Genomic DNA, 22,322 nt, shown 5'->3' with positions numbered 1-22,322 from the left:
GATAAAAAAAGTCTGTGATTTTGGGGAGATGCCCTTCAACAGCATCATTCCACATCACTGCAATCGCTTGTCTCTCCGCGCACGCGGCTGCGATGAACCATGGCACGCTCATACGCAATTTGGACTGACTTGCGGATGTTCGACTTGCGGCCCTCCATCATCTTGATCTTGTCCAAGCCATCCTCAATGCCCAGAGACATTAGTTTTGTGCGAGGTAACCATTGCCTGCATGCACAGAAGTCAAGTTTCATCATAATTCGGATTAGATTAAAAAAAACAAATGCACTGAATGGATCATACGATTTCCTCTCCACCAGGGAGGCAAATTTGGTGACATTTCAGGGATGGGAAGAGGGGGGGGGGGACGGGGACATTAGACATTTAGACATGAGCCAAAATCATATTATAGACATTTACACACAAATAAAGGAAGCACATAAATTATACAATAAAATTTGCTTAAGCTTGACAATTACATTTCTAACCAAGACAGATAGTTCTGCCACGAAGTGTACAAGGTGCAATTTTAAATAAGGTTTATTTATTATTTTACTTTGGTCAAAAATAAACAGGGGAGGTAGGTCTGTGGAGAAAACCGATATATTTTCCCCAGACCGCCTAAAAATGTGTTTCATTGCCCAATCAAAGGACTGGAAAACAAGTAGTTTTATATGTGCAGTTGGTCAATATTTCTTGCCAGCCGGCACACTTGCGAGCTTTAGCGCATTGGCCGAGCCCAGTGAATAATAGCCTGCAAACGTACCTACCGAATCAGAGAACATGAGTTATGCTTGTTTGTGGCTGATAACTACTGAGAAACTAACTTTGCCCAACGGTGCGTAATTACACACGCTCTCAATCACAAGCCGTGGCCTCCCCTGGGGTTAAATGGTACATTCCAATCATATCACATCTTGCTAGCCAATGAGAAGTCGCGCTGCACTAAAATGCATTGGGATTGTGAACATTGCATGCTAGTTTGCACCTTTTACAAGTAAGTGCATGATCCTGTACATTTCCAATTCCATTTGGACGTGCATTGTACACGTGTTTGGGTCGCTTTCCGTACCATAGCAGTGGGGTTAACTTTCTAGAAGCCGATCTGTGCAGTCTACTAATATGTATTTTGTTGGTTGGCAAAATTACAACACTGTACCGATAATCTTGATAAAAGGGTAACTTTCAGAAGTTGGGGTTGAGCATGTTTTGTGTTTTTACATCATGCTTTTCCACTTTATTATTTGTCATACAATTTTACCAGAGCCAGGCATTCTAATTTTTAGTGGCCACATGAACCACCAAGACAACATTTTTCAGTGGTCAGCATTGTTAGTGGCCACTGGTTTTTCAGACCTGATCAACGTATTTAAAACCCTGTTTAGCCATACAAGCAATAACCCAATCGATATTAAGCTATTGTCCAATTCACAAGTATTTGGTTCCACCTGCTAGTAATATGTCCAACATGTTTGGAAGGATAGAGGAAGAGAACGTTTGTCATCAGCTTACAAGTGAATAAATCTATGAATGAGACATCTTCATAGACTAATGTACAAGTATTTCTTCACCGAAATATCATTCAAACACTGAGGACAACCCTGAAATAAAAAAAATAAAAAAAATTCCATATCGCGACGTCGACCAATACGCCTCAGCCCACATAAAGTCTTTGCTTACTTGAACTTTGACCGAAAAACTCAGGACCATTTGACCTCAATATCTAATCTGGACAAATGCATCATGATGCGTGTACATATTAGTTCTGGTTCACATCCTTACCTAGATAATGTTTTTACCTGACATGACCTCTGACCTTCGAGCTCTTGTTGCTAAAATCTAATCAGTTCATCTTTACATCATTATATATTATTGCGCCAAGTTTGGTCAAAATCCCATCACTGGTCAACAAGTGAGCGCGGTAACAGACCTTTTAACTAAGGGACCTCTGCCTTTGACCTCTCGACTCCATAATGTAATCAGTTCATCTTTCCATCATTATACATACTTGTACGAAGTTTGACTTGGATCCCTTCAACCCTTCTTAAGTTATTGTCGTAGGGAAAACCTATTACGGACGCACGGAGGGACGGAGAACCCAACAACAATGTCTCTGGCGCCTTCGAGTGCAGAGGGTGTTTTCTGGCTTTTTGGCAACGTTGGTAGGTATGTCAACAAGACAGCAGAAATCACCTCTGATACGCATCTGAGCACAAAGCTCACAATTCTGGGATCATAGGTTGAAATACTACATGCTATGCCTAATGTCTGGACTGCCGATAGATAGATAGATAGATAGATAGATAGATAGATAGATAGATAGATAGAGATATATATATATATATCGTCTAATGTTTGCTAATGTCCACGATACCCTCTACATAAAGTTACACGACCCTCGACATAAAAATCACACAACCCTCACCATAAAATCACACTATCCTCAACATAAAATCACACTACCCTCACCATAAAATCACACTACCCTCACCATAAAATCACACTACCCTCACCATAAAATCACACGACCCTCGCCATAAAATCACACTACCCTCACCATAAAATCACACGACCCTCACCATAAAATCACACGACCCTCACCATAAAATCCCACTACCCTCGCCATAAAATCACATGACCCTCGCCATAAAATCACATGACCCTCGCCATAAAATCACACTGCCCTCACCATAGAATCACACAACTCTCACCATAAAATCACACAAACCTCACCATAAAATCACACAACCCTCACCATAAAATCACACGAACCTCACCATAAAATCACACCACCCTCACCATAAAATCACACTACCCTCACCATAAAATCACACGAACCTCACCATAAAATCACACGAACCTCACCATAGAATCACACGAATCGAACCTCACCATAAAATCACACGACCCCCGCCATAAAATCACACGACCCTCGCCATAAAATCAACCTACCCTCACCATAAAATCACACTACCCTCACCATAAAATCAAACGACCCTCACCATAAAATCACACAACCCTCACCATAAAATCACACGAACCTCACCATAAAATCACACAACCCTCACCATAAAATCACACTACCCTCACCATAAAACCACACTACCCTCACCATAAAATCACACGGCCCTCGCCATAAAATCACACGGCCCTCGCCATAAAATCACACGACCCTCACCATAAAATCACACAACCCTCACCATAAAATCACACGAACCTCACCATAAAATCACACAACCCTCACCATAAAATCACACTACCCTCACCATAAAATCACACTACCCTCACCATAAAATCACACGGCCCTCGCCATAAAATCACACGGCCCTCGCCATAAAATCACACGACCCTCACCATAAAATCACACGAACCTCACCATAAAATCACACGAACCTCACCATAAAATCACACTACCCTCACCATAAAATCACACGGCCCTCGCCATACAATCACACGGCCCTCGCCATAAAATCACACGGCCCTCGCCATAAAATCACACGGCCCTCGCCATAAAATCATACGGCCCTCGCCATAAAATCACACGGCCCTCGCCATACAATCACACGGCCCTCGCCATAAAATCACACGGCCCTCGCCATAAAATCACACGGCCCTCGCCATAAAATCACACGACCCTCACCATAAAATCACACGACCCTCACCATAAAATCACACTACCCTCACCATAAAATCACACTACCCTCACCATAAAATCACACTACCCTCACCATAAAATCACACGACCCTCACCATAAAATCACACGAACCTCACCATAAAATCACACGAACCTCACCATAAAATCACACGAACCTCACCATAAAATCACACGACCCTCGCCATAAAATCACACGACCCTCGCCATAAAATCACACGACCCTCGCCATAAAATCACACGACCCTCGCCATAAAATCACACGACCCTCGCCATAAAATCACACGACCCTCGCCATAAAATCACACGACCATCGCCATAAAATCACACGACCCTCGCCATAAAAATCACACTACCCTCGCCATAAAAATCACACTACCCTCGCCATAAAATCACACTACCCTCGCCATAAAATCACACGACCCTCGCCATAAAATCACACGACCCTCGCCATAAAAATCACACTACCCTCGCCATAAAATCACATGACCCTCGCCATAAAATCACATGACCCTCAGTCCTCGCCATGAAATCACACGATCCTCGCCATAAAATCACACGAACCTCGCCATGAAATCACACTACCCTCGCCATAAAGTCAACTACCCTCCCCATAAAATCACACTACACTCCTCATAAAATCACATGAACCTCACCATAAAATCACATGACCCTCACCATAAAATCACACTACCTCGCCATGAAATCTCACTACCCTCACCATAAAATCACATGACCCTCGCCATAAAATCACATGACCCTCACCATAAAATCACACGACCCTCGCCATAAAAATCACACTACCCTCGCCATAAAATCACATGACCCTCGCCATAAAATCACATGACCCTCAGTCCTCGCCATGAAATCACACGACCCTCGCCATAAAATCACACGAACCTCGCCATGAAATCACACTACCCTCGCCATAAAGTCAACTACCCTCCCCATAAAATCACACTACACTCCTCATAAAATCACATGAACCTCACCATAAAATCACATGACCCTCACCATAAAATCACACTACCTCGCCATGAAATCTCACTACCCTCACCATAAAATCACATGACCCTCGCCATAAAATCACATGACCCTCACCATAAAATCACACGACCCTCGCCATAAAAATCACACTACCCTCCCCATAAAATCACACTACCCTCCCCATAAAATCACACTACCCTCCCCATAAAATCACACTACCCTCCCCATAAAATCACTACACTCATAAAATCACACGACCCTCACCATAAAATCACACTACCCTCGCCATAAAATCAACTACCCTCCCCATAAAATCAACTACCCTCCCCATAAAATCACACTACACTCCTCATAAAATCACACGACCCTCGCCATAAAATCACACGACCCTCGCCATAAAATCACACGACCCTCGGCATAAAATCACACTACCCTCGCCATAAAATCACACTACCCTCGCCATAAAATCACACAACCCTCGCCATAAAATCACACTAACCTCGCCATAAAATCACACTACCCTCGCCATAAAATCACACTACCCTCGCCATAAAATCACACTACCCTCGCCATAAAATCACACTACCCTCGCCATAAAATCACACTACCCTTGCCATAAAATCACACTACACTCCCCATAAAATCACACTACCCTCGCCATAAAATCACTACCCTCGCCATAAAATCACACGACCCTTGCCATAAAATCACACTACACTCCCCATAAAATCACACTACCCTCCCCATAAAATCACATTGCCCTCCCCATAAAATGACACTGCCCTCCCCATAAAATGACACTACCCTCCCCATAAAATCACAGTGGCTGTCCCCGTGTTTCCTATATAGTCAAACTTGGTGGACAGGATGAAGACCGTCATACAATTCTGCATACAGCATCATTGCGATTGACATAAAAATCCTTCTTTTTCTCAAACAGCCTGATCTTAGATAATCAGTTCCATTTCAGACCCAGTCATTCTATGCTGGACATGTTGCTTGAACTCTCCCCAACAATGCATTGATGCCCCCAATCGCAGACGTGAGATTTATATACATATAGAGCATCTCTCTGGACATATATTGAACCTTTCCATGCAGTCAGACAGTTTTAATACAGTCTCCAAACTCGCTTGCTGCCTGTGGCACACAAGGCCAACAACTCTCATGGATCACCGACTTCCTCCACGCGCATAGCGCTTAATGGGAGAGATCCTCTCATCTGCTCTCCTTGGCAAGGCTTGATTGCTCCAAGGCAGTATCTTGAAACCAGTCTTGTTCTTCATCTTCATCAATTGTCTTTCTGATTACCTGGAAAATTCTGCTCATCTCTTTGGTGATTATTCCACTCTCTGCAATATAATTTCTCATCCTTCAGAAAGGCAGGCAGCAGCCTTTTCCCTCTCTGTAGAGCTTGATAGAATCAGGAGCTGAACATTTGGAATATGTCTTTCAACCCTGAAACATCTCACACACTCACCATCTCTACGAAAGGACCATCTGGAAAGCCCTCCCATCTACTTCCCAAACAAATGACTTTAAGAGGTCTTAAGTCAAACTTTTGGGCCCTTGTGATGTTTGTCGCACGATGGCACACATGATCTGCCAATAACCATCTTCTGGGCATCGCCGTCATGTAAGGTCTTTTATTGGTTAATCTGAACTTTTGACAACCTACAAGGCCTTAATTCACAGCATGATGGAGTACTGGCTCTCCCTTTTCAGTTGGCACACTGCCTCACACCTCATGCCATTATTTATGCCATGGAAAGCAAAATCATTGGGGTCTCCCATGACAAAGCCGAGTGTCTTGGCCTCTTACTTTTACATTGCAGACAGGTTGGCGGCCTCTGTATCCTACCACCTATTTTTGGTCTTCTATACTCTGTCCTCTTTTGGCTCTGTCCCTCCCATGTTTCTGCAGGGTGCACACAGTCTGCCAGTAACCCTCTTCTTGTTAAACTCCCAAAATCCAGGCTCAATGCTCACCTCCAATCGTTTGTTCCTCTTTTCTCTCGCCTGTGAAACCAATTTCTCCAGTCTGTTCAGCCCCATTCTTCCCTCCAGGGCTTCAATATGGCTGTTGACCACTACCACAGGTCACCCCCCTATCCATACTCATTATATTTTCTATCCCAAATGACCCCATTCCCAAGTTACTGTGATTTTCCGCCCTTTATCCCCCCTCTTTTTGCTTGCTTGTCAGTTGGTTTGTTCCTTTTCCGCTTCAACTCCGTTTTCTGCTTCCTTGTATCAGCACACATCAGGGACTCCAAACCCATCTGCCCTTCTCCCCCTCCCCTTGATCTCACTCTCACCTCTACTCTGGTGTTGGTTTTTCTCCCTTTCCAATTTGTTCCATTCCATATTCTCTAGTTCTTCTACGAGCCTCAACCATGTATATATAAAAAGGGAAAATGTAAATTCAACTCCTTCATTTATTCCATTTTCATCAACTTTTTAGAATATTAAGCTGGCGAATAATTTTTGAATTTCTACAATGATGCTGGGTTGATGCGTCCTTGGTGATTCTAGTAATACAAACCGAGATGGTTTCATGCTACACCAATGGCCAAAAGATCCAAGAGTTGCCAGAAATTGGACGAGGTTTGTTTGAAATACCCGAGTGCAGATGGGGCCTACAAAATGGTCGCTTTTGTGCTCGGAACATTTTACAGAGCACTGTTATGAAACAACAAAGATGGCTATATCTTGTGGTTATCCTCCACGATTAAGAGATGATGTCATTCCCAAGATTAGGCGGAAGAAACAGCCGTCACACGAATCTGTAACACCTTCTCTGCTGGGCTACCATACCAGCATATGGACACGGGCGATTTGAGTGGTGAATCGAACACCTGTGTTGGTTTGCCGGTGACCGAACTCACCTCGCTAGATGTGCTGCCTAACATCGCTGCCACCTTGCCCTACAGCATCTGAAGAACTCAAAAACCGAGAAGCCATTGTCTCGGACACCATCAAGTCAACTTCGATATCCCATAAACTACCACCCAAGGAAGATTCAAATTCAGTATGATCGGCATTCAAGAAAAGAGAGAGAATGAGGGTTAGTATATCTGAAACGTTTGTGTCATGTGTGTGTGCATGCGTGCATGTGTTGATTACACTAGTGTGCAGGCATACATAGAAAACCTTGCGCTGCAATATATAAAGATATCTCCACAGGTGATGCAGGAAATACAATCGAGCAGCATATCCATATAGCCGGTCCAGTTTAGAGGTATGACTTTTACACACATTCCACCGAAAGTGTTCCTATCACTAACCTCGTCTCCAATAGCTTCTTCACACTCCCACTGATCCGTTTCAATATACCGATAACCTTATCGGAATTTGAGCTCGGAATACACTTTCTCTATGGAAGTCGCCGTTTGGATTGAGGTGAGATCACGATGTGACGTCACTGGTGAAATCGAGAATCGACATTCTAGGGCTATTTTCGACACTGTGATTAGAAAAAAAAAATTCAAAAAAAAAACCCTCCAAATTAGACTGTGATTAATGATTTTCAGAAAACCTTTTTGCATTTTGGTTCCCCTTTAAAAAATTATAATATCCAGATCTGAATCCCAATCTTCAACAAAATCTAATCAATACAGCCTCGTCACACACCGAACCTGCCCACCAAATTTCATCCGAATCCGTCCATAACTTTGTAAGATATCCTGCACAAACAAAAAAACAGAGGTGAAAACATAACCTCCGTCCATCGCAGATGGCATAGGTAATAAAGCAAAAGTGCAATGAGAGGCCACTTGAAAGGTTAACCATCAGGCTGGAGAAAGGCTGTGAACTTTGGTTATGTGCAATTACATATCATTGCACAAAGTTGTGTTTTAGATGCTTGGTGACCTCACCACGTGCGCTTGTTATCAAAGAACAACACGAGGTACAAATGCTGCCCGGCTTCTGCATGCATCCGCTCCCCGAGGCGAAGCACTTCCAGTGGGGGAACAGGAATGGGCACACCATTGTGAAAGAAGCCCTCCTGCGAGACCTGTGGGTCGATAATCTGGAAAAAAAACAAACAAAGCAAAACAAAATAAAAACATGCAGTAACAGCAGTAACACCACACCACAAAGTTGCAGTGCACTCATGCAAAGTCCCTGGCGAAAGTGAACTCATGAGCTCCACATCAATACTAGAATTCTCTTGTTGTACAGTATTCTCTCAGATGTGCTGGTTAGCCATGTTAGAGGTTAAGCGTGCTTAAACAGCCAGCAATCACAACAAAGGTCTTCTATCCTCACGCAACGAGCCATGATCAGGTATTAAAAAAAAAACTAAAAAAAAACTAAAATAAAAATGACGTTCATGCATGCACCTCTGCAATCTTTACCAAACTGTGTTGTATCCAATGTTCAGAGGCATGCTTGGTGCTGATGGAGTTTCACAAGTGTAAATAATAATGGTGTTAAAAATAAACGTGCTCCACTTACAATATTCTTTCACAAAGTAATACTCTGTAGGTTTACTGATGGCACGGGATCGATTTGCATTAATCATGGTCAGAGAGATTGATGCGGTTACTGATGAACAAACTTTGCCTCATATAAAGGAGTGCGATGGACAGTTTTCAGGCAAAAAAGAAAAAAAAAGAAAAAGGAAAGTGGTTTATTTGTTTTCCCATTTTCCATGCATTTGCATTGTTAAGTGATCATGGAGAGGATGGAATACAGTGTAATGAACAAAGGTGCAAAAACAGTGTCTCCCATTATTTTGAAGACTACGGTGTTTGCAAGATCATGCGTCTGTTAGTCAAATGAAAAAGTTTTATCTTGATCAAATTGACCTTCTTTACTGCCAATTCAAGTGAGTATCAAGCTATCTTGAGCTCAAAGTGCCAAAATCTCATGCAGGCCTTCAGCTGGGAATGATGGATAGCAAGGATGATGATGACAATGACGACGACGACGATGATACCGAGGAATATGGAAGTTAGGTCGATGATGAAGTCAGAAATTATTGCACAATGTGTAGCTAAGAAGCAAGCCAGAGCATATTCTTCATGGGAGAATGGGCAAGCAAGCGAGGGAGCAGAGGCAAACAAGCCCGGGTGCGCGACCACCCACCAGCGCCGGATACGACGGGTATCCGCGGCACTTGGCCCACACAAGGTCCAGAGGCTCCATCAGGGAGTCCAAGTTCTCGAACCATACGCAGCCCCGGCCTGGGCCCTTCAGGTGGGCTGTGGTGGCAGGTTGCCCGCCCATGTCAGCGCTGTGCTTCCGGTCTACCACAAAAATGCTGTCCCTGCCACACTGCCAGCTACATGCTAAGATCAAGAACTATTGCAGGAGAGAGATTATTCGACCTATAATCCAACAGCATGGCCATGATAGCCACCTGGAATTGTCTTACCTGTTGACTTTCCGAGTCCTTTTTTGTCTCCGTCGTCAGGGTTGGGAAACGTTGTGTCTTCACCGCTATCGTCGGAGAGCCCGTCATGACTCTGGGAGGAGTGGCTCTTTCGCCGTTTCAGTGGCAGGTCACCTGGCCTGCACAGTATGCAACACATCATTTCAAGTATTACATGAAGAATATAATTTTTATTTTAAAGGTAGGTAACACTTTGCAATACACTTACAACCATTAAAGCACAAGGTGCAAGCTGGTAAACATGATAATCTGTCAGATGAGCTTATAATTGAGAGTATTTCAGATTATAAGAATTTCAGACTCTTCATCATGGACTGCCTCAGGAAACTAGATGGTATTCATAGAATACTTACCCTGCGCAGTCAACTTGGTGTGAGCCAACTCTTCTGTTTTTGAACGTTTTTTTTTTTTTGATCCAATATGGCTGCCAGACCACGTGAGTGATGACATCATAAATTTATATTCTCTAATATAATTGTTGCATAGATCATGCTCAATAAATTTCAAACTGATCAGACTAAGCATTGTCCCTGTCGAATTATGACGTCATAATTATGGCACCAATGACATCATCGTTAACAACACCTATTCCGCATATGGAGTTATTTACAATGAGCCATGTTTCAATTTTTTTCCATAGAGCGGTTTTGGAGATATAGAGGTGCAACGTTTTTCGGATTTTCCAAGATGGCGCTTGTACCACATGACCAATGACGTCATGATTATCATTAAAATATTCTAAAGGAGGAGGCGCTCCAATGGTGAAAATTTCGTGTGCCCATCAGACCAACAGTTGCTGAATTTTTTTTAACAATGATCGGATGGATAAGTGTTGTATTTGTCGAATTATGAAGTCATAACGAAGGCACCGATGACATCATTAACATATCTTATTCCCGATGGGGAGAAGTTGACAATAAGCCAGGGCTCAATTTTTTCTATGGAGTGGTTTCAGAGATAGAGGTGCGAAGTTTTTCCAAGATGGCACCTGTACCACGTGATCTATGACGTCATAATAATCATTAAAATATTCTACAGGAGGAGGCCCACCTATGGTGAAAATTTCGTGTCAATCGGACCAAGAATTGCAGAGGGAAAATTCATACTGATCGAATAAAGCATTGTACTTGTCGAATTATGACATCATAATTAAGGTGCTGATGACATTAACATATCTTATTCCCCAAGCGGAGTACTTGACAATGAGCCATTGTAAAAAAAATTCCATGGAGCAGTTTCGGAGATATACAGGTGCAACCTTTTTTCGATTTTTCAAAGATGGCGCATGTACCACGTGACCTATGACGTCATAATTATCATTTCAAAAATTTCACAGGAGCCGCTCATATTCTTAAAATTTAGGGCCAATCAGACTAGCAGTTGGGGGGATTTTTTTTTTTCATACTGATCAGATCAAGCGTTGTACTTGTCGATATATGATGTCATAATTAAGGCACCGATGACATCCTCATCAACATATCTTATTCCCCATGGGGAGTACTTGACAATGAGCCATGTTTCAATTTTTTCCATTGAGCGGTTTGGGAGATATAGAGGTGTAACGTTTTTCCCAAGATGGCGTCCGTACCACGTGACCTATGATGTCATAATTATGAATAAAAAAATTCTTCAGGCGGAGGCGCTCGTAAGGTAAAAATTGCATGTCAATCGGACCAACGGTTGCCGAGAAAATGAATTTTAAAAATGCAGACACGGCACACATACTTAACCGATTGCTTAACCCCGCTTTTCGCTTCTCGAGCGCAGGGTAATGACATGCAAGGAGGTGAATGATCATCCTTCGTGTACAATGTCATGCACAAATCTAAAATATATGATTTTATAAACGCACAAATCTAAAATTATTCCACAACTTGTCAGTTCCCTCTTTTGTGTGAACCATAAATTTTCAATTCTGGTACAAAATACATTTTTATGCTTATTCTCAGCCTTCCGTTGGCCCATGGATATGCCTATCCCTTTCCCATGTGTCTCAGCAGTAGATTTTCTTGAAAACCATGTCAAATTTCTGCAGAATAAACACCAATTTCAAAATACAGCATATAATTACTTTTATATGTCATTATTTATTTTATTGGACTTCCTCTTATTCATAGCTGGGATTCCAATGCAAATCTAGAACAGGGTGTTTGAAAGCAGGTTTGAACAAAGGCCAATTAAGTACACATAACTAGAACGGCATTCTTTGCAGTGCACACCTCCACCAGGCTGAACAGTTTATGTTTTGTATCCCACTGATTGGCTGGATCTGGATTCTGACCTGAACCAAAATGTAATCGGCTTGTTCTCGTCACCGAACCAACTCATCCATGAAGTTTTGTAACTCGTCCACACCGTTTTAAAATATCATGCTATATAATCGGCCATATGTATCAATGGTGAAGAATCACTTCATAAATTCTCGTATCCTGATCCCAATCTTCAAAAAAATCAAATCAATTAGTCCTCGTCACACAACCAAACTGTCCACCAAGTTTTGTCTGAATCCATCCACAACTTTTTGAGACATCCTCCTCACAGACAGACCAACATGAGTGAAAACATAACCTCAGTCCATCTTCGGTGGTGGAGGTAATAAAGTTAAGGGAAAGATTAACATGTAACCAACCATCTCAAACATCAAATAATTTTCTAAATAACTATTATAATTATCAATCAAAATACTCGTGGATATACCAATCATGGAATTGCATCTGATCGGAAGGGAGCGTCATCTGACGAAAACAATCCCGAGACGAACAGAAAAATGGCGACTACCACCCCATGATAAACAGAAAAATGGAGAAAACAGCAACACCAATCCCGTGGCAGGCAAACCTTGAAGCACCGCCAACAGGAATGCCGTGGCATCAGCTGGCATGGCAAGAGCTTTGAGAAAAGTCTACTTTCAACTGGGCCGAACAGAATAAATGGAAACGTTGGAAGTAAAATTCAATGCCAGAAGCAAACTTTGTAAGACATTGTTAATGATGCCTACGAAAATGTGAAGAGTAGCGAGAGGATATCGGAAACAAGTCAGACAAAGGGACGGACAACATATTTTTCATTTAAAAAGATAAGGTTAATAAAAGCCGATGATGCCAACAGACGAGCATATTATTCAAATAATCTGGAACAAACGAGTTATTGGTAGCTGGGGAACGCAAGCTGGGTGACCAAAAATGTTGTGGATAATGGGTGACTAACTATGTATGTGTCTGAAAACGGATAGGAATTGGCACGACAGATTTGCTTATATCAATGTGGTAATAATCACAGTTTTGAGGGGAATAATCATGTTCTGGTTATTTCCTTTCCAAACACCAAGATTAACTACTTCAAGTCTGATAGTGATAAGGCATTTAAGTACTGCATAACTATTATCTCCATTTGGTTCTTTTCTTTTCAGAACTGACCTTTTTATGACGACGTTCACACATTCCTGCCATTTCTTCGTTGGCCTGCCTCTTGATCTTCCGTTTGCCTCAAAACTTACTCGTCTTAGTAGGTTAATCCTCGAGCATATCGTGAGTTTTGAGGCAAATAAATTCATAACATTAATAATAATAAATGCTACTAAATAACACGAGGGCCGGTACGAAAGTAATGCCTCTAATTTTACATTTCGTAACCAAAGCATCATAAGTGAGCTATGCAATATCACAAATGAAAGGTTCACAACCAATGGAAAGGCAATGTTGAACTGTTGTTGCAACATCAAGTTAATGTAGAAAATCCCTTCTCCTCCAAAAGTTATTCTCAAAATCACTTGTGGAGGAAACTATTAAAAATCAATGACAAAAACAAGAAAGAGCAATCAGAGATTGAAGACCGTTGCCAGGGCATGTTTGTGTGGTGTATTTTGTGGGGTGTTTATTAGTTGCTGTGTTTGTGTGGTTTATTTAGTGGGGTGTTTATTAGCTGCTGTGTTTGTGTGGTTTATTTACGGCGTAGATTTATGTTCAAATATGGCTGCCGAACCACGTGACCAATGACGTCATCAATTTAATTCTCCCATATCATTTTTGTGCAGCTCATGCTCAAGAAATTTCAAACTTATTGGATGAAGCGTTCTACTTGTCGAATGACATCAATCAATGCACCAATGACAATCATGAATATATGTTGTTCCCCATGGGAAGTACTCGACAATGAGACAAGTTTCATTTATATTTTCATGGAGTGGTTTTTGAGATAGAGGTGCAAAGCTTATTGGTTTTTCCAAGATGGCGCCTGTACCACGTGACATATGACGCCATAATTATCATTAAAAAAAATTCTACAGGAGGAGGCACTCCTATGGTGAAACTCTCTTGGCAATCGGCCCAATGGTTGCAGAGAAAAGCATACTCATTCTGTGCGGATAGACAGACAGACAGCCAAACAAATAAGCAAACGTACCAAAAGGCAATACCCTCTCCTCTGGTGAGGGTAACAATGCAGTCCACGCACAAAAGGCAACAGGTAGTCTTATCTACAAAATCTATTTTTGCAGTGCAAAGCACCAAAACATCACTATGAAGCACGTTTTTAACTTTGCTGGACTCATGGGGGTGTCCTCGCCTGTGCCAAGCGTGGCGCAACTCTGTACAGCGCTCACCCGCTGGGGACGCTGCACAGAGACCCAGATTCGGAGCCCGTCTCAGCTGTATCACCCTGAGTCTCACTCCCTTCGCACGCTTCACCACTCGACGATTGCTCTCCATTTTCAAAGCCATTCGTAAGCCCTGGTGGGGAATATGGGTTAACACAAGTGGCAATACACATTGGGCAATATTTTTGATGGAAAGCCTTTCAATGGAGATCCTGATTGAGAATGCCAGAGAAATAGGATGCACTGTGGATGCGGTCTTACCGTTGTGATTGAAGTGATCTCCATCAGCGTCGATTGCATTTTTGGAGTCTGAGTGTTCTCGCTTGCGACCTGATGACACGCCTGCCACACCGTTGGCGATGGGACTCTCTGGAGCAGTATCACCAACTTTTGGCCGGCCAGGCCCACCTGGTGGATGGACTCTACACGCAGCCCTGCCTTTCCTGGTGAAGAGGACGGACGTCCGACGACCAACATCGACGACAGGTGACTGGAGCGCAGTGTGGCCTGCAGCACAGACAAGGAAACTCCAAAATTGTGCCAACCACAGTGCTGATAACAGTAACAACTCCAGGCCTACAATCGAAAATCAGACGCACCAACACTACTGAAAACACATTAACCATCAAGAGATGTAAGCAGGAATGGAGAGAGAAAGGTTTATTATATGGTGTAATCACCGGTGTGTACCCTGGTTTAGAATAGGTACACCGTATCCCTGCGTGTCGTAGGAGGCGACTAAGAGGGTTGGTGTCAGGAAGGGCATCCGGCCATAAAAAAACATTGCCTCAAAAAGAGAACCATGACAATTACAACTACATATGGGCAGGGTACAGCCCAAAGTGGAGATCGGTTTCTGAGGTTTGGGACATGGAATGTAAGGATAATGACAGGGAGATCAGGAGAAGTGGTGGAAGTATTGGTCAGAAGAAGAGTGGACATATGTTGTGTGCAAGAGACGAGATGGAAGGGAAGTGGTGTGAGAATGGTGAAGGGTAGGCAGGGACAGAAATACAAGTTTGTGTGGCAAGGGTGCCCGGAGGGCGTTTATGGTGTTGGTGTCCTGTTTTCTGAGGAGTTTGTAGACAGTGTGGTGAGTGTGACTAGAGTGAGTGATAGGTTGATGATGGTGAAAATGATGATTGGAAAGCTCTTGGTGAGCGTCATCTCGGGATATACTCCACATGTTGGTCGGAGCAATGAAGAGAAGGACAAGTTCTGGTGTGCGATAGAGAAGCTGATGGAAAACGTGAAAAATGAGGAAGTTGTTGTGGTAGGAGGAGACATAAATGGACATGTGGGAAGGAGTATGGACGGTTTTGAGGGAGTTCATGGGGGTTACGGATATGGTGTGAGAAATGGAGAAGGTGAAAGGATTTTGGAGTTTGCTGATGGAGCTGATTTGTTGATTTGTAATACTCAGTTCCAGAAAGAGGATAATAAGCTTGTTACATACACTTCAGGTGGGTCGACAACAACCGTTGACTACCTGATGGTGCGTAGGCGCGATAGGGGGCACCTCTGGGACACAAAGGTGATCCCGGGGGAGGAGGCTGTTTCACAGCACCACTTGGTTGTCTGCGACATAAGGGTGAAAGGTAAGAGGAGAGCTCGGCGGGTGAAGTACCAACCGAGAATGAAGGTGTGGAGGTTGAAAGAGGTGACAGTAAGGGAGGCATTAAAAGAGAGGCTGAGTCGGGTCGAGGATGATGTGGTTGAGCTTGAAAGTGGTTGGATGTCAATGAAAGATAGTCTGTTGGGAGCCGTTGGTGAGGTATGTGGATGGACAAAAGGACCACCGAGGCACTCAGAAACATGGTGGTGGGATGACGAAGTTGGAAAGAGGATTGACGAGAAGAGGAAGAAGTTCAAGGAGTGGCTGAAGGCAAAGGGTACGGGAACAGAAAAAGCAGAGCATGAAAGTTATAAGGCAGCCAAGAAGGCTGCAAAGAAAGAGGTAGCAAAGGTGCAGGAGGCATGGAGGAAAATGTTCGGAGAACGCTTGGATTCGGAAGAGGGTCAGAGAGCGGTATTCAGGATTGCAAAGCAGATAGCGAAAGAGAGGTGTGATGTGATGGGGGTGAGTTGCTTGAAGGATGAAGTGGGACAAATCGTTGTGGACCCAGATGGAATTAAAGGAAGATGGAAAAGATATATGGAAATGCTGTTGAATGCAGAGAATGAATGGGATGGCAACATAGAGAGTAACCCAGTTTTAGGACTGGCAGAGAAGATAACTGAGAAGGAAGTTGAGGAAGCGATAAAAGCAATGAAGAGTAGAAAAGCGGGAGGGCCGACGGGAGGGAGATATGTTGAAGGTAGCAGGAAGTTGGGGTGTGAAGAGAATGACAGAGATCTGTAATCTGGTGGTGAAAGAAGGCCACATTCCAGTGGATTGGGAACTGAGTACCCTCGTCCCTCTATACAAGGGGAAAGGTGACCCTCTGGAGTGTGGCTCGTACCGAGCGATAAAGTTATTGGAGCATGGAATGAAGGTATTGGAAAGGGTGTTGGAGAGGTGGATAAGGAAGAAGGTGAAGATTGACGAAATGCAGTTTGGATTTATGCCAGGAAGAGGAACGACAGACGCGCTCTTTATTGTGAGGCAGTTGCAGGAGAAGTACATGGAGAAGAGGAAGAAGTTGTTTCTTGGGTTGGTTGATCTGGAGAAAGCATTCGATAGGGTTCCACGCGAAGTATTGACATGGGCATTGAGGAAGTTAGGAGTGGAGGAATGGTTGATCAGAGTCGTGATGGCAATGTACAAAAGAGCGCGCACAGCTGTAAGGATGAAGGACGGGAACAGTGGTGAGTTTGAGGTGAAGGTGGGATTGCATCAGGGGTCGGTACTAAGTCCACTACTATTTGTATCTGTGATGGAGGTGCTGGCTCAGAACGTAAAGGAGGGTTTACCGTGGGAGTTGTTGAATGCAGATGATCTGGTGTTGATTGCGGAAAGTATGGATGGACTGAAGGAAAAGATGAACAAGTGGAAGGAATGTATGGAGACAAAAGGTCTGAAGGTGAATATCGGAAAGACGAAGGTGATGGCAAGTGGTAAAGCATGTGGTGAGGTGGAAAGAACAGGGAAGTGGCCATGTGCTGTGTGCAGGAAGAGTGTCGGAGTGAACTCCATTCAATGTACAATGTGCGCTGAGTGGGTTCATCAAAAATGTAGTGGTCTGAGAGAGTCATTAACCAGTGTGGCAGCTGCATTCAAGTGTAAGGTGTGCCCAGAGGGAGCTGCAAATGGAGGAAATGTTGAGTTGGATCTTGGAGACGGCATGAAGCTGGAAGGTGTGAAAACATTTTGCTACCTCGGAGACATGCTGAATGGAGAAGGTGGATCAGACTCGGCAACGGTTGCTGGAGTGAGATGTGCATGGAAGAAGTTTCGGGAACTGAGTGGCGTGCTGATGAGGAAGGGAGTGTCGTTGAAGCTGAAGGGAAAGGTGTTTGCTGCATGTGTGAGAAGTGTTATGATTTATGGGAGCAAGACATGGGTAATGAACGTAGAGCAGCAACGAAGGCTGGAAAGGGTGGGAATGCGAATGGTTCGGTGGATGTGCAGAGTATCGTTGAGAGAGAGGAAGACAAATGACGAATTGCGAAAGACGGTCTTCAAGCAGCCATCAATCATCTGGACTGGTCTCCCATGTCTACCACCTCTGACATCAACTCATCCTGGGAATTCTTCCAAAGTAAATTGCTCTCTCTCATGCACAGATTTATCCCATCTCGTCTTCAGTTGTCATACCCTTCCTCCCGTCCATGGTACACGGAATCTTGTGGTGAGGCTGTTGCCCAGAAACAACTTGCCTTCGTCTCCTGGAAAGCAAATCCAACGGAAGGAAATCTCATTTCCTTTCACAAAGCCCGAAACAAGTGTGTGTCCACCCTCAGGAGAGCCAGGAAACAATATCTCTCCGTTCTCAAGACCGAACTCTCTTATCTGTCTCCCTCTTCCAAATCCTGGTGGCGTCTGGTCAAATCTGTTTCTGGTGTTTGTTTCCCCTCCATCCCCTCCCTTACCTCAAACGGCTACACAGCTGACTCCGCACGTGAAAAAGCTGAATGCCTCAACTCTGTGTTTGCCTCTAAATCTTGTGTCCCAAACCCATCCCTCTCTGTACCCACCATACCCAGTCGTACCCTGCTGCTCCTGGACTCCGTGTCCTTTCCTCCTGACAAGGTGGAAAAGTTTCTGTCAACCCTCGACTCTGATTCTGCAACTGGACCCGACGGCATCAGCCCACGGGTCCTAAAATCCTGCTCTGCTGCTCTATCTCACCCTCTCTCTGTTCTCTTCACCCTCTCTTTTGCTCAAGGTCAACTGCCATCTGCTTGGAAATCAGCCAACATCACCGCTTTGCACAAAAAAGGTGCAAAAACAGATCCTAGCAACTACAGACCAATCAGCCTTCTCCCAATTATCAGCAAAGTCATGGAATCCATCATTGCTTCGGATATGAAATCTTTCCTCTTCTCCAATGGCTTGATCTCTGATCACCAATTTGGTTTCAGACCAGGTCACTCTACTCTGGACATGCTGCTTCTGCTGTCTCAACAATGGATGGAGGTCCTCAATGCCAAACAGGAAATTAGAGCTGTCTCCCTCGACATATCACGTGCCTTCGACACGGTCTGGCACCCCGCTCTGCTCACCAAACTCTCCTCCTTTGGTATCCATGGAAATCTCCACGCATGGCTGGCGGACTTCCTCTCTAGTCGTCGTCAACGTGTGGCCCTGAATGGGTTTCTCTCATCTCCTCTTCCTGTTCAGGCTGGAGTTCCCCAAGGCAGTGTTCTGGGCCCCGTGCTTTTTCTGGTCTTCATCAATGATCTCTCTGACTCTCTCGAAAATCCTCTCTATCTCTTTGCTGATGACTCCACTCTCTGCCGCTCCATTCCTCTTCCCTCAGATCGGCAGTCTGCTGCCTCCTCACTCTCTGAAGACCTGGACAAAATCACAGACTGGTCAAACAAGTGGAACATGTCTTTCAATCCTGACAAATCTCACACTCTTACTATGTCTCTCCGAAAAGATCGACTGGACAACCCTCCCATCTACTTTCTCAACAATCCTCTCCAAGAAGTTCTGTCGCTCAAGATTTTGGGTCTCACTATCTGCCATGATCTTTCTTGGGAAAACCACATTTCCAAGCTGGCCTCCAAAGCCAGTCGCCGACTGGGCATCCTCCGTCGTGCGAAGTCCTTCCTCGGCACACCTGAGCTCCTCACCACATACAAGGCTTTCATCCGCAGCTCAATGGAATACTGTTCTCCCCTATGGGCCGGTGCTCCTGCCTCACACCTAGCTCGGCTTCACGCTGTTGAAACCAAAGCTTTCAGAATTATTGGAATCTCCCGCGATGAAGCTATCTCTGAGGGCCTTTCACTCACTCACCGCAGGCAGGTAGGTGGTCTTTCTGTCTTCTACCGACTCCTCTCCGGCCTTGCACCCCCAGCTCTCTCTGTGCTCTGTCCCCCAAATATTCCTACAGGTCGCACAAGATCTGCCAGCAACCCTCTGATGGTTAAACTGCCGAAATCTCGGCTCTCTGCTCACCTTCACTCTTTCATTCCTCTTTTCTCCCGCCTCTGGAACAAACTCCCTCACTCCCTTCAATCCCACTCCTCCCTCCAGGTCTTTAAAACAGCTGTTCACCACCATCTCTTATCTTCCCCCATCCAAAACCTTGATCTTTTCTACCCCCGCTAATTCACCCCAGATCCACCTTGTTTGAAATTCCAACTTCTTTCCTGGAAGTCCTGGCAGTGTCCATATGTTTTATACCTCTCCCACCGCCCCCTTCCCACGCCCCCCCCCCCCAAAGCCCTCACCCTCTCTCAGATCTCTCGATGTCTCCATGTCTCTCGGTCCCTGCTCTCAAATGTTGTGTTTGTGTCCTTCCCCCTCTCTCCCCATCTTGTCTACCGCTCCCTATGTTATATGTTTTATGTGTCGGTTTGTCTTTCTGTGTGATTAATGTTCGCTCTTTCACGAGCCTCGATCTTGTATACAAAAAAAAAAGAAAAAAGAAAAAAAAAAGATGATGGGAATAGAGCCTGTGATTGATGCTGTGAAGAGGAACAGGTTGAGATGGTTTGGTCATGTGTTGAGGAAGGATGAAAGTGACTGGTTGAGAAGAGTGATGGAAATGAATGTAGAAGGAAGTGGAGGACGGGGAAGACCGAGAAAGACTTGGCTAAAGATGGTGGAAGAAGAAATGCGGGCAAGGGGGTTAACAAGGAGATGCAGAAAATAGGGCGAAATGGAGAAGATTGTCATGGGGACCGCAAGGCTAACCCCTGCTATAGCAGGGAAAATGGCCTTAAAATGCATGTTGTTGTTGTTTGTTGTATATGGTGTGGTAAAAATAACTATTCAAAAAATAGAAGTACTCAGAATATCAGTCAGCAAGTACAGAGAAATGATCTCAGCCAGAAATTATCTAATTATTTCAACCTCATTATCAATTATCTCAGCCTCAGCTTCAATCTTAAAGCCATTGGGATACTATGTCATGCAAGCCTGGTTTTGGCTTTATGGTTAAATTGGCTGGCTTAAGATCTTAGGGTCTTGAGTTTGAGTCCCAGTCATGCCACTCAATAACACCAGGTGGTTTGACTCAGCCTGTCATCCTTCTGAGGTCCGAGGCAAAATTGAGTACCAGCTTGCTCAAAACAGGGGGCACTGCATCAGCGGCACATCCGCACTCCCAGCAATGATGTAACCAGGAGCCACAGGCTGCATACAGAATGATATGTCACATGATCTGGCAAGTGGTGACAAAGCCACAGCTAAGCCGACCAGGATCAAGCTAGCATTGCGAACAAACATTGATGAAATTTGAAAACGCAGATAATTTTGAACTTGGCATAAAACTGCATCAATTTGAGCCTTCTGGAATGGGTTGTATCCTGCATGCCGAAGCTCATTGCTTACAGCACAATATGAGACTACTCATATTTACTGTCATGAAGACGTCCAAAGAATTTCACTGTCGTTTTAGAATCACCCATACGTACGTTCATTACCTCCGCTACCGATGGTGTGCTTTCTGTCTGACTGTGAACAGGATATCTCAAAACGTTGTGGACGGATTCAGACGAAATTTGGTGGACAGGCTGGGTGTGTGACAATGAAGTAATGATTAGATTTTGATGAAGACTAAATCCGAATATGAGCATTTTTAAAGTGATTCTTCACCATTGAGCCACAGGGCTACAATGATATATAATATGATATGTCAAAAAATTATGGATGGATTTGGACGAAACTTGGTGGACAGGTCGATTGTGTGACAAGGAAGAATTTATTCAATTTTGTGAAGATCTGAATCCAGATGCGATATTTTTTTCATTTTAAAGTGATTCTTCACCATTGAGAGATAAGGCCAAACACAATATATCGCAAGATATTTCAAATAGTTGTGGACAAGTTGTGATAAAACTTGGTGGATGAGTTGGTTACATGACAAGAACAAACCGATTAGATTTTGGTCGAGGTCCGCACCCAGATCCGGCCTATCAGTGGAATTAAAAAAAACCACCTTTAGAGGCCATTTTTCCCCGCAAAGCGGGGGTTGGCCTTTTTCGGGCACCGTGGTTGTTGTTTTTTTTTTTGGTCCCCTTTTTGAAGCAATGTTTTACGGCCGGATGCCCTTCCTGCCGCCAACCCTGTTTG

At 44.0% G+C, this 22,322-nt stretch overlaps 1 protein-coding gene across 4 annotated transcripts in view; it reads right to left on the bottom strand.

Annotated features, from left to right (window-relative positions):
• BRD1 (bromodomain containing 1) overlaps nt 1-22,322 on the bottom strand; it is a gene marked incomplete at its 3' end in the record, with an annotated part of 74,043 nt that continues 51,721 nt past the window's right edge. For 2 of the 4 annotated variants that reach the window (XM_068135311.2, XM_068135332.2), the window contains 6 exon segments: nt 1-225; nt 8,516-8,670; nt 9,732-9,892; nt 10,021-10,157; nt 14,639-14,765; nt 14,894-15,139. In XM_068135311.2, coding sequence (XP_067991412.2) covers nt 45-225; nt 8,516-8,670; nt 9,732-9,892; nt 10,021-10,157; nt 14,639-14,765; nt 14,894-15,139 — 1,007 coding nt within the window. 4 annotated transcript variants of the gene reach the window in all.

Source organism: Myxine glutinosa, chromosome 1 (genome assembly GCF_964187855.1).
Source record: "Myxine glutinosa chromosome 1, kmMyxGlut1.1, whole genome shotgun sequence".
Taxonomy (NCBI): Eukaryota; Metazoa; Chordata; class Myxini; order Myxiniformes; family Myxinidae; genus Myxine; species Myxine glutinosa.
This window is presented reverse-complemented; position numbering and strand designations above follow the sequence as displayed.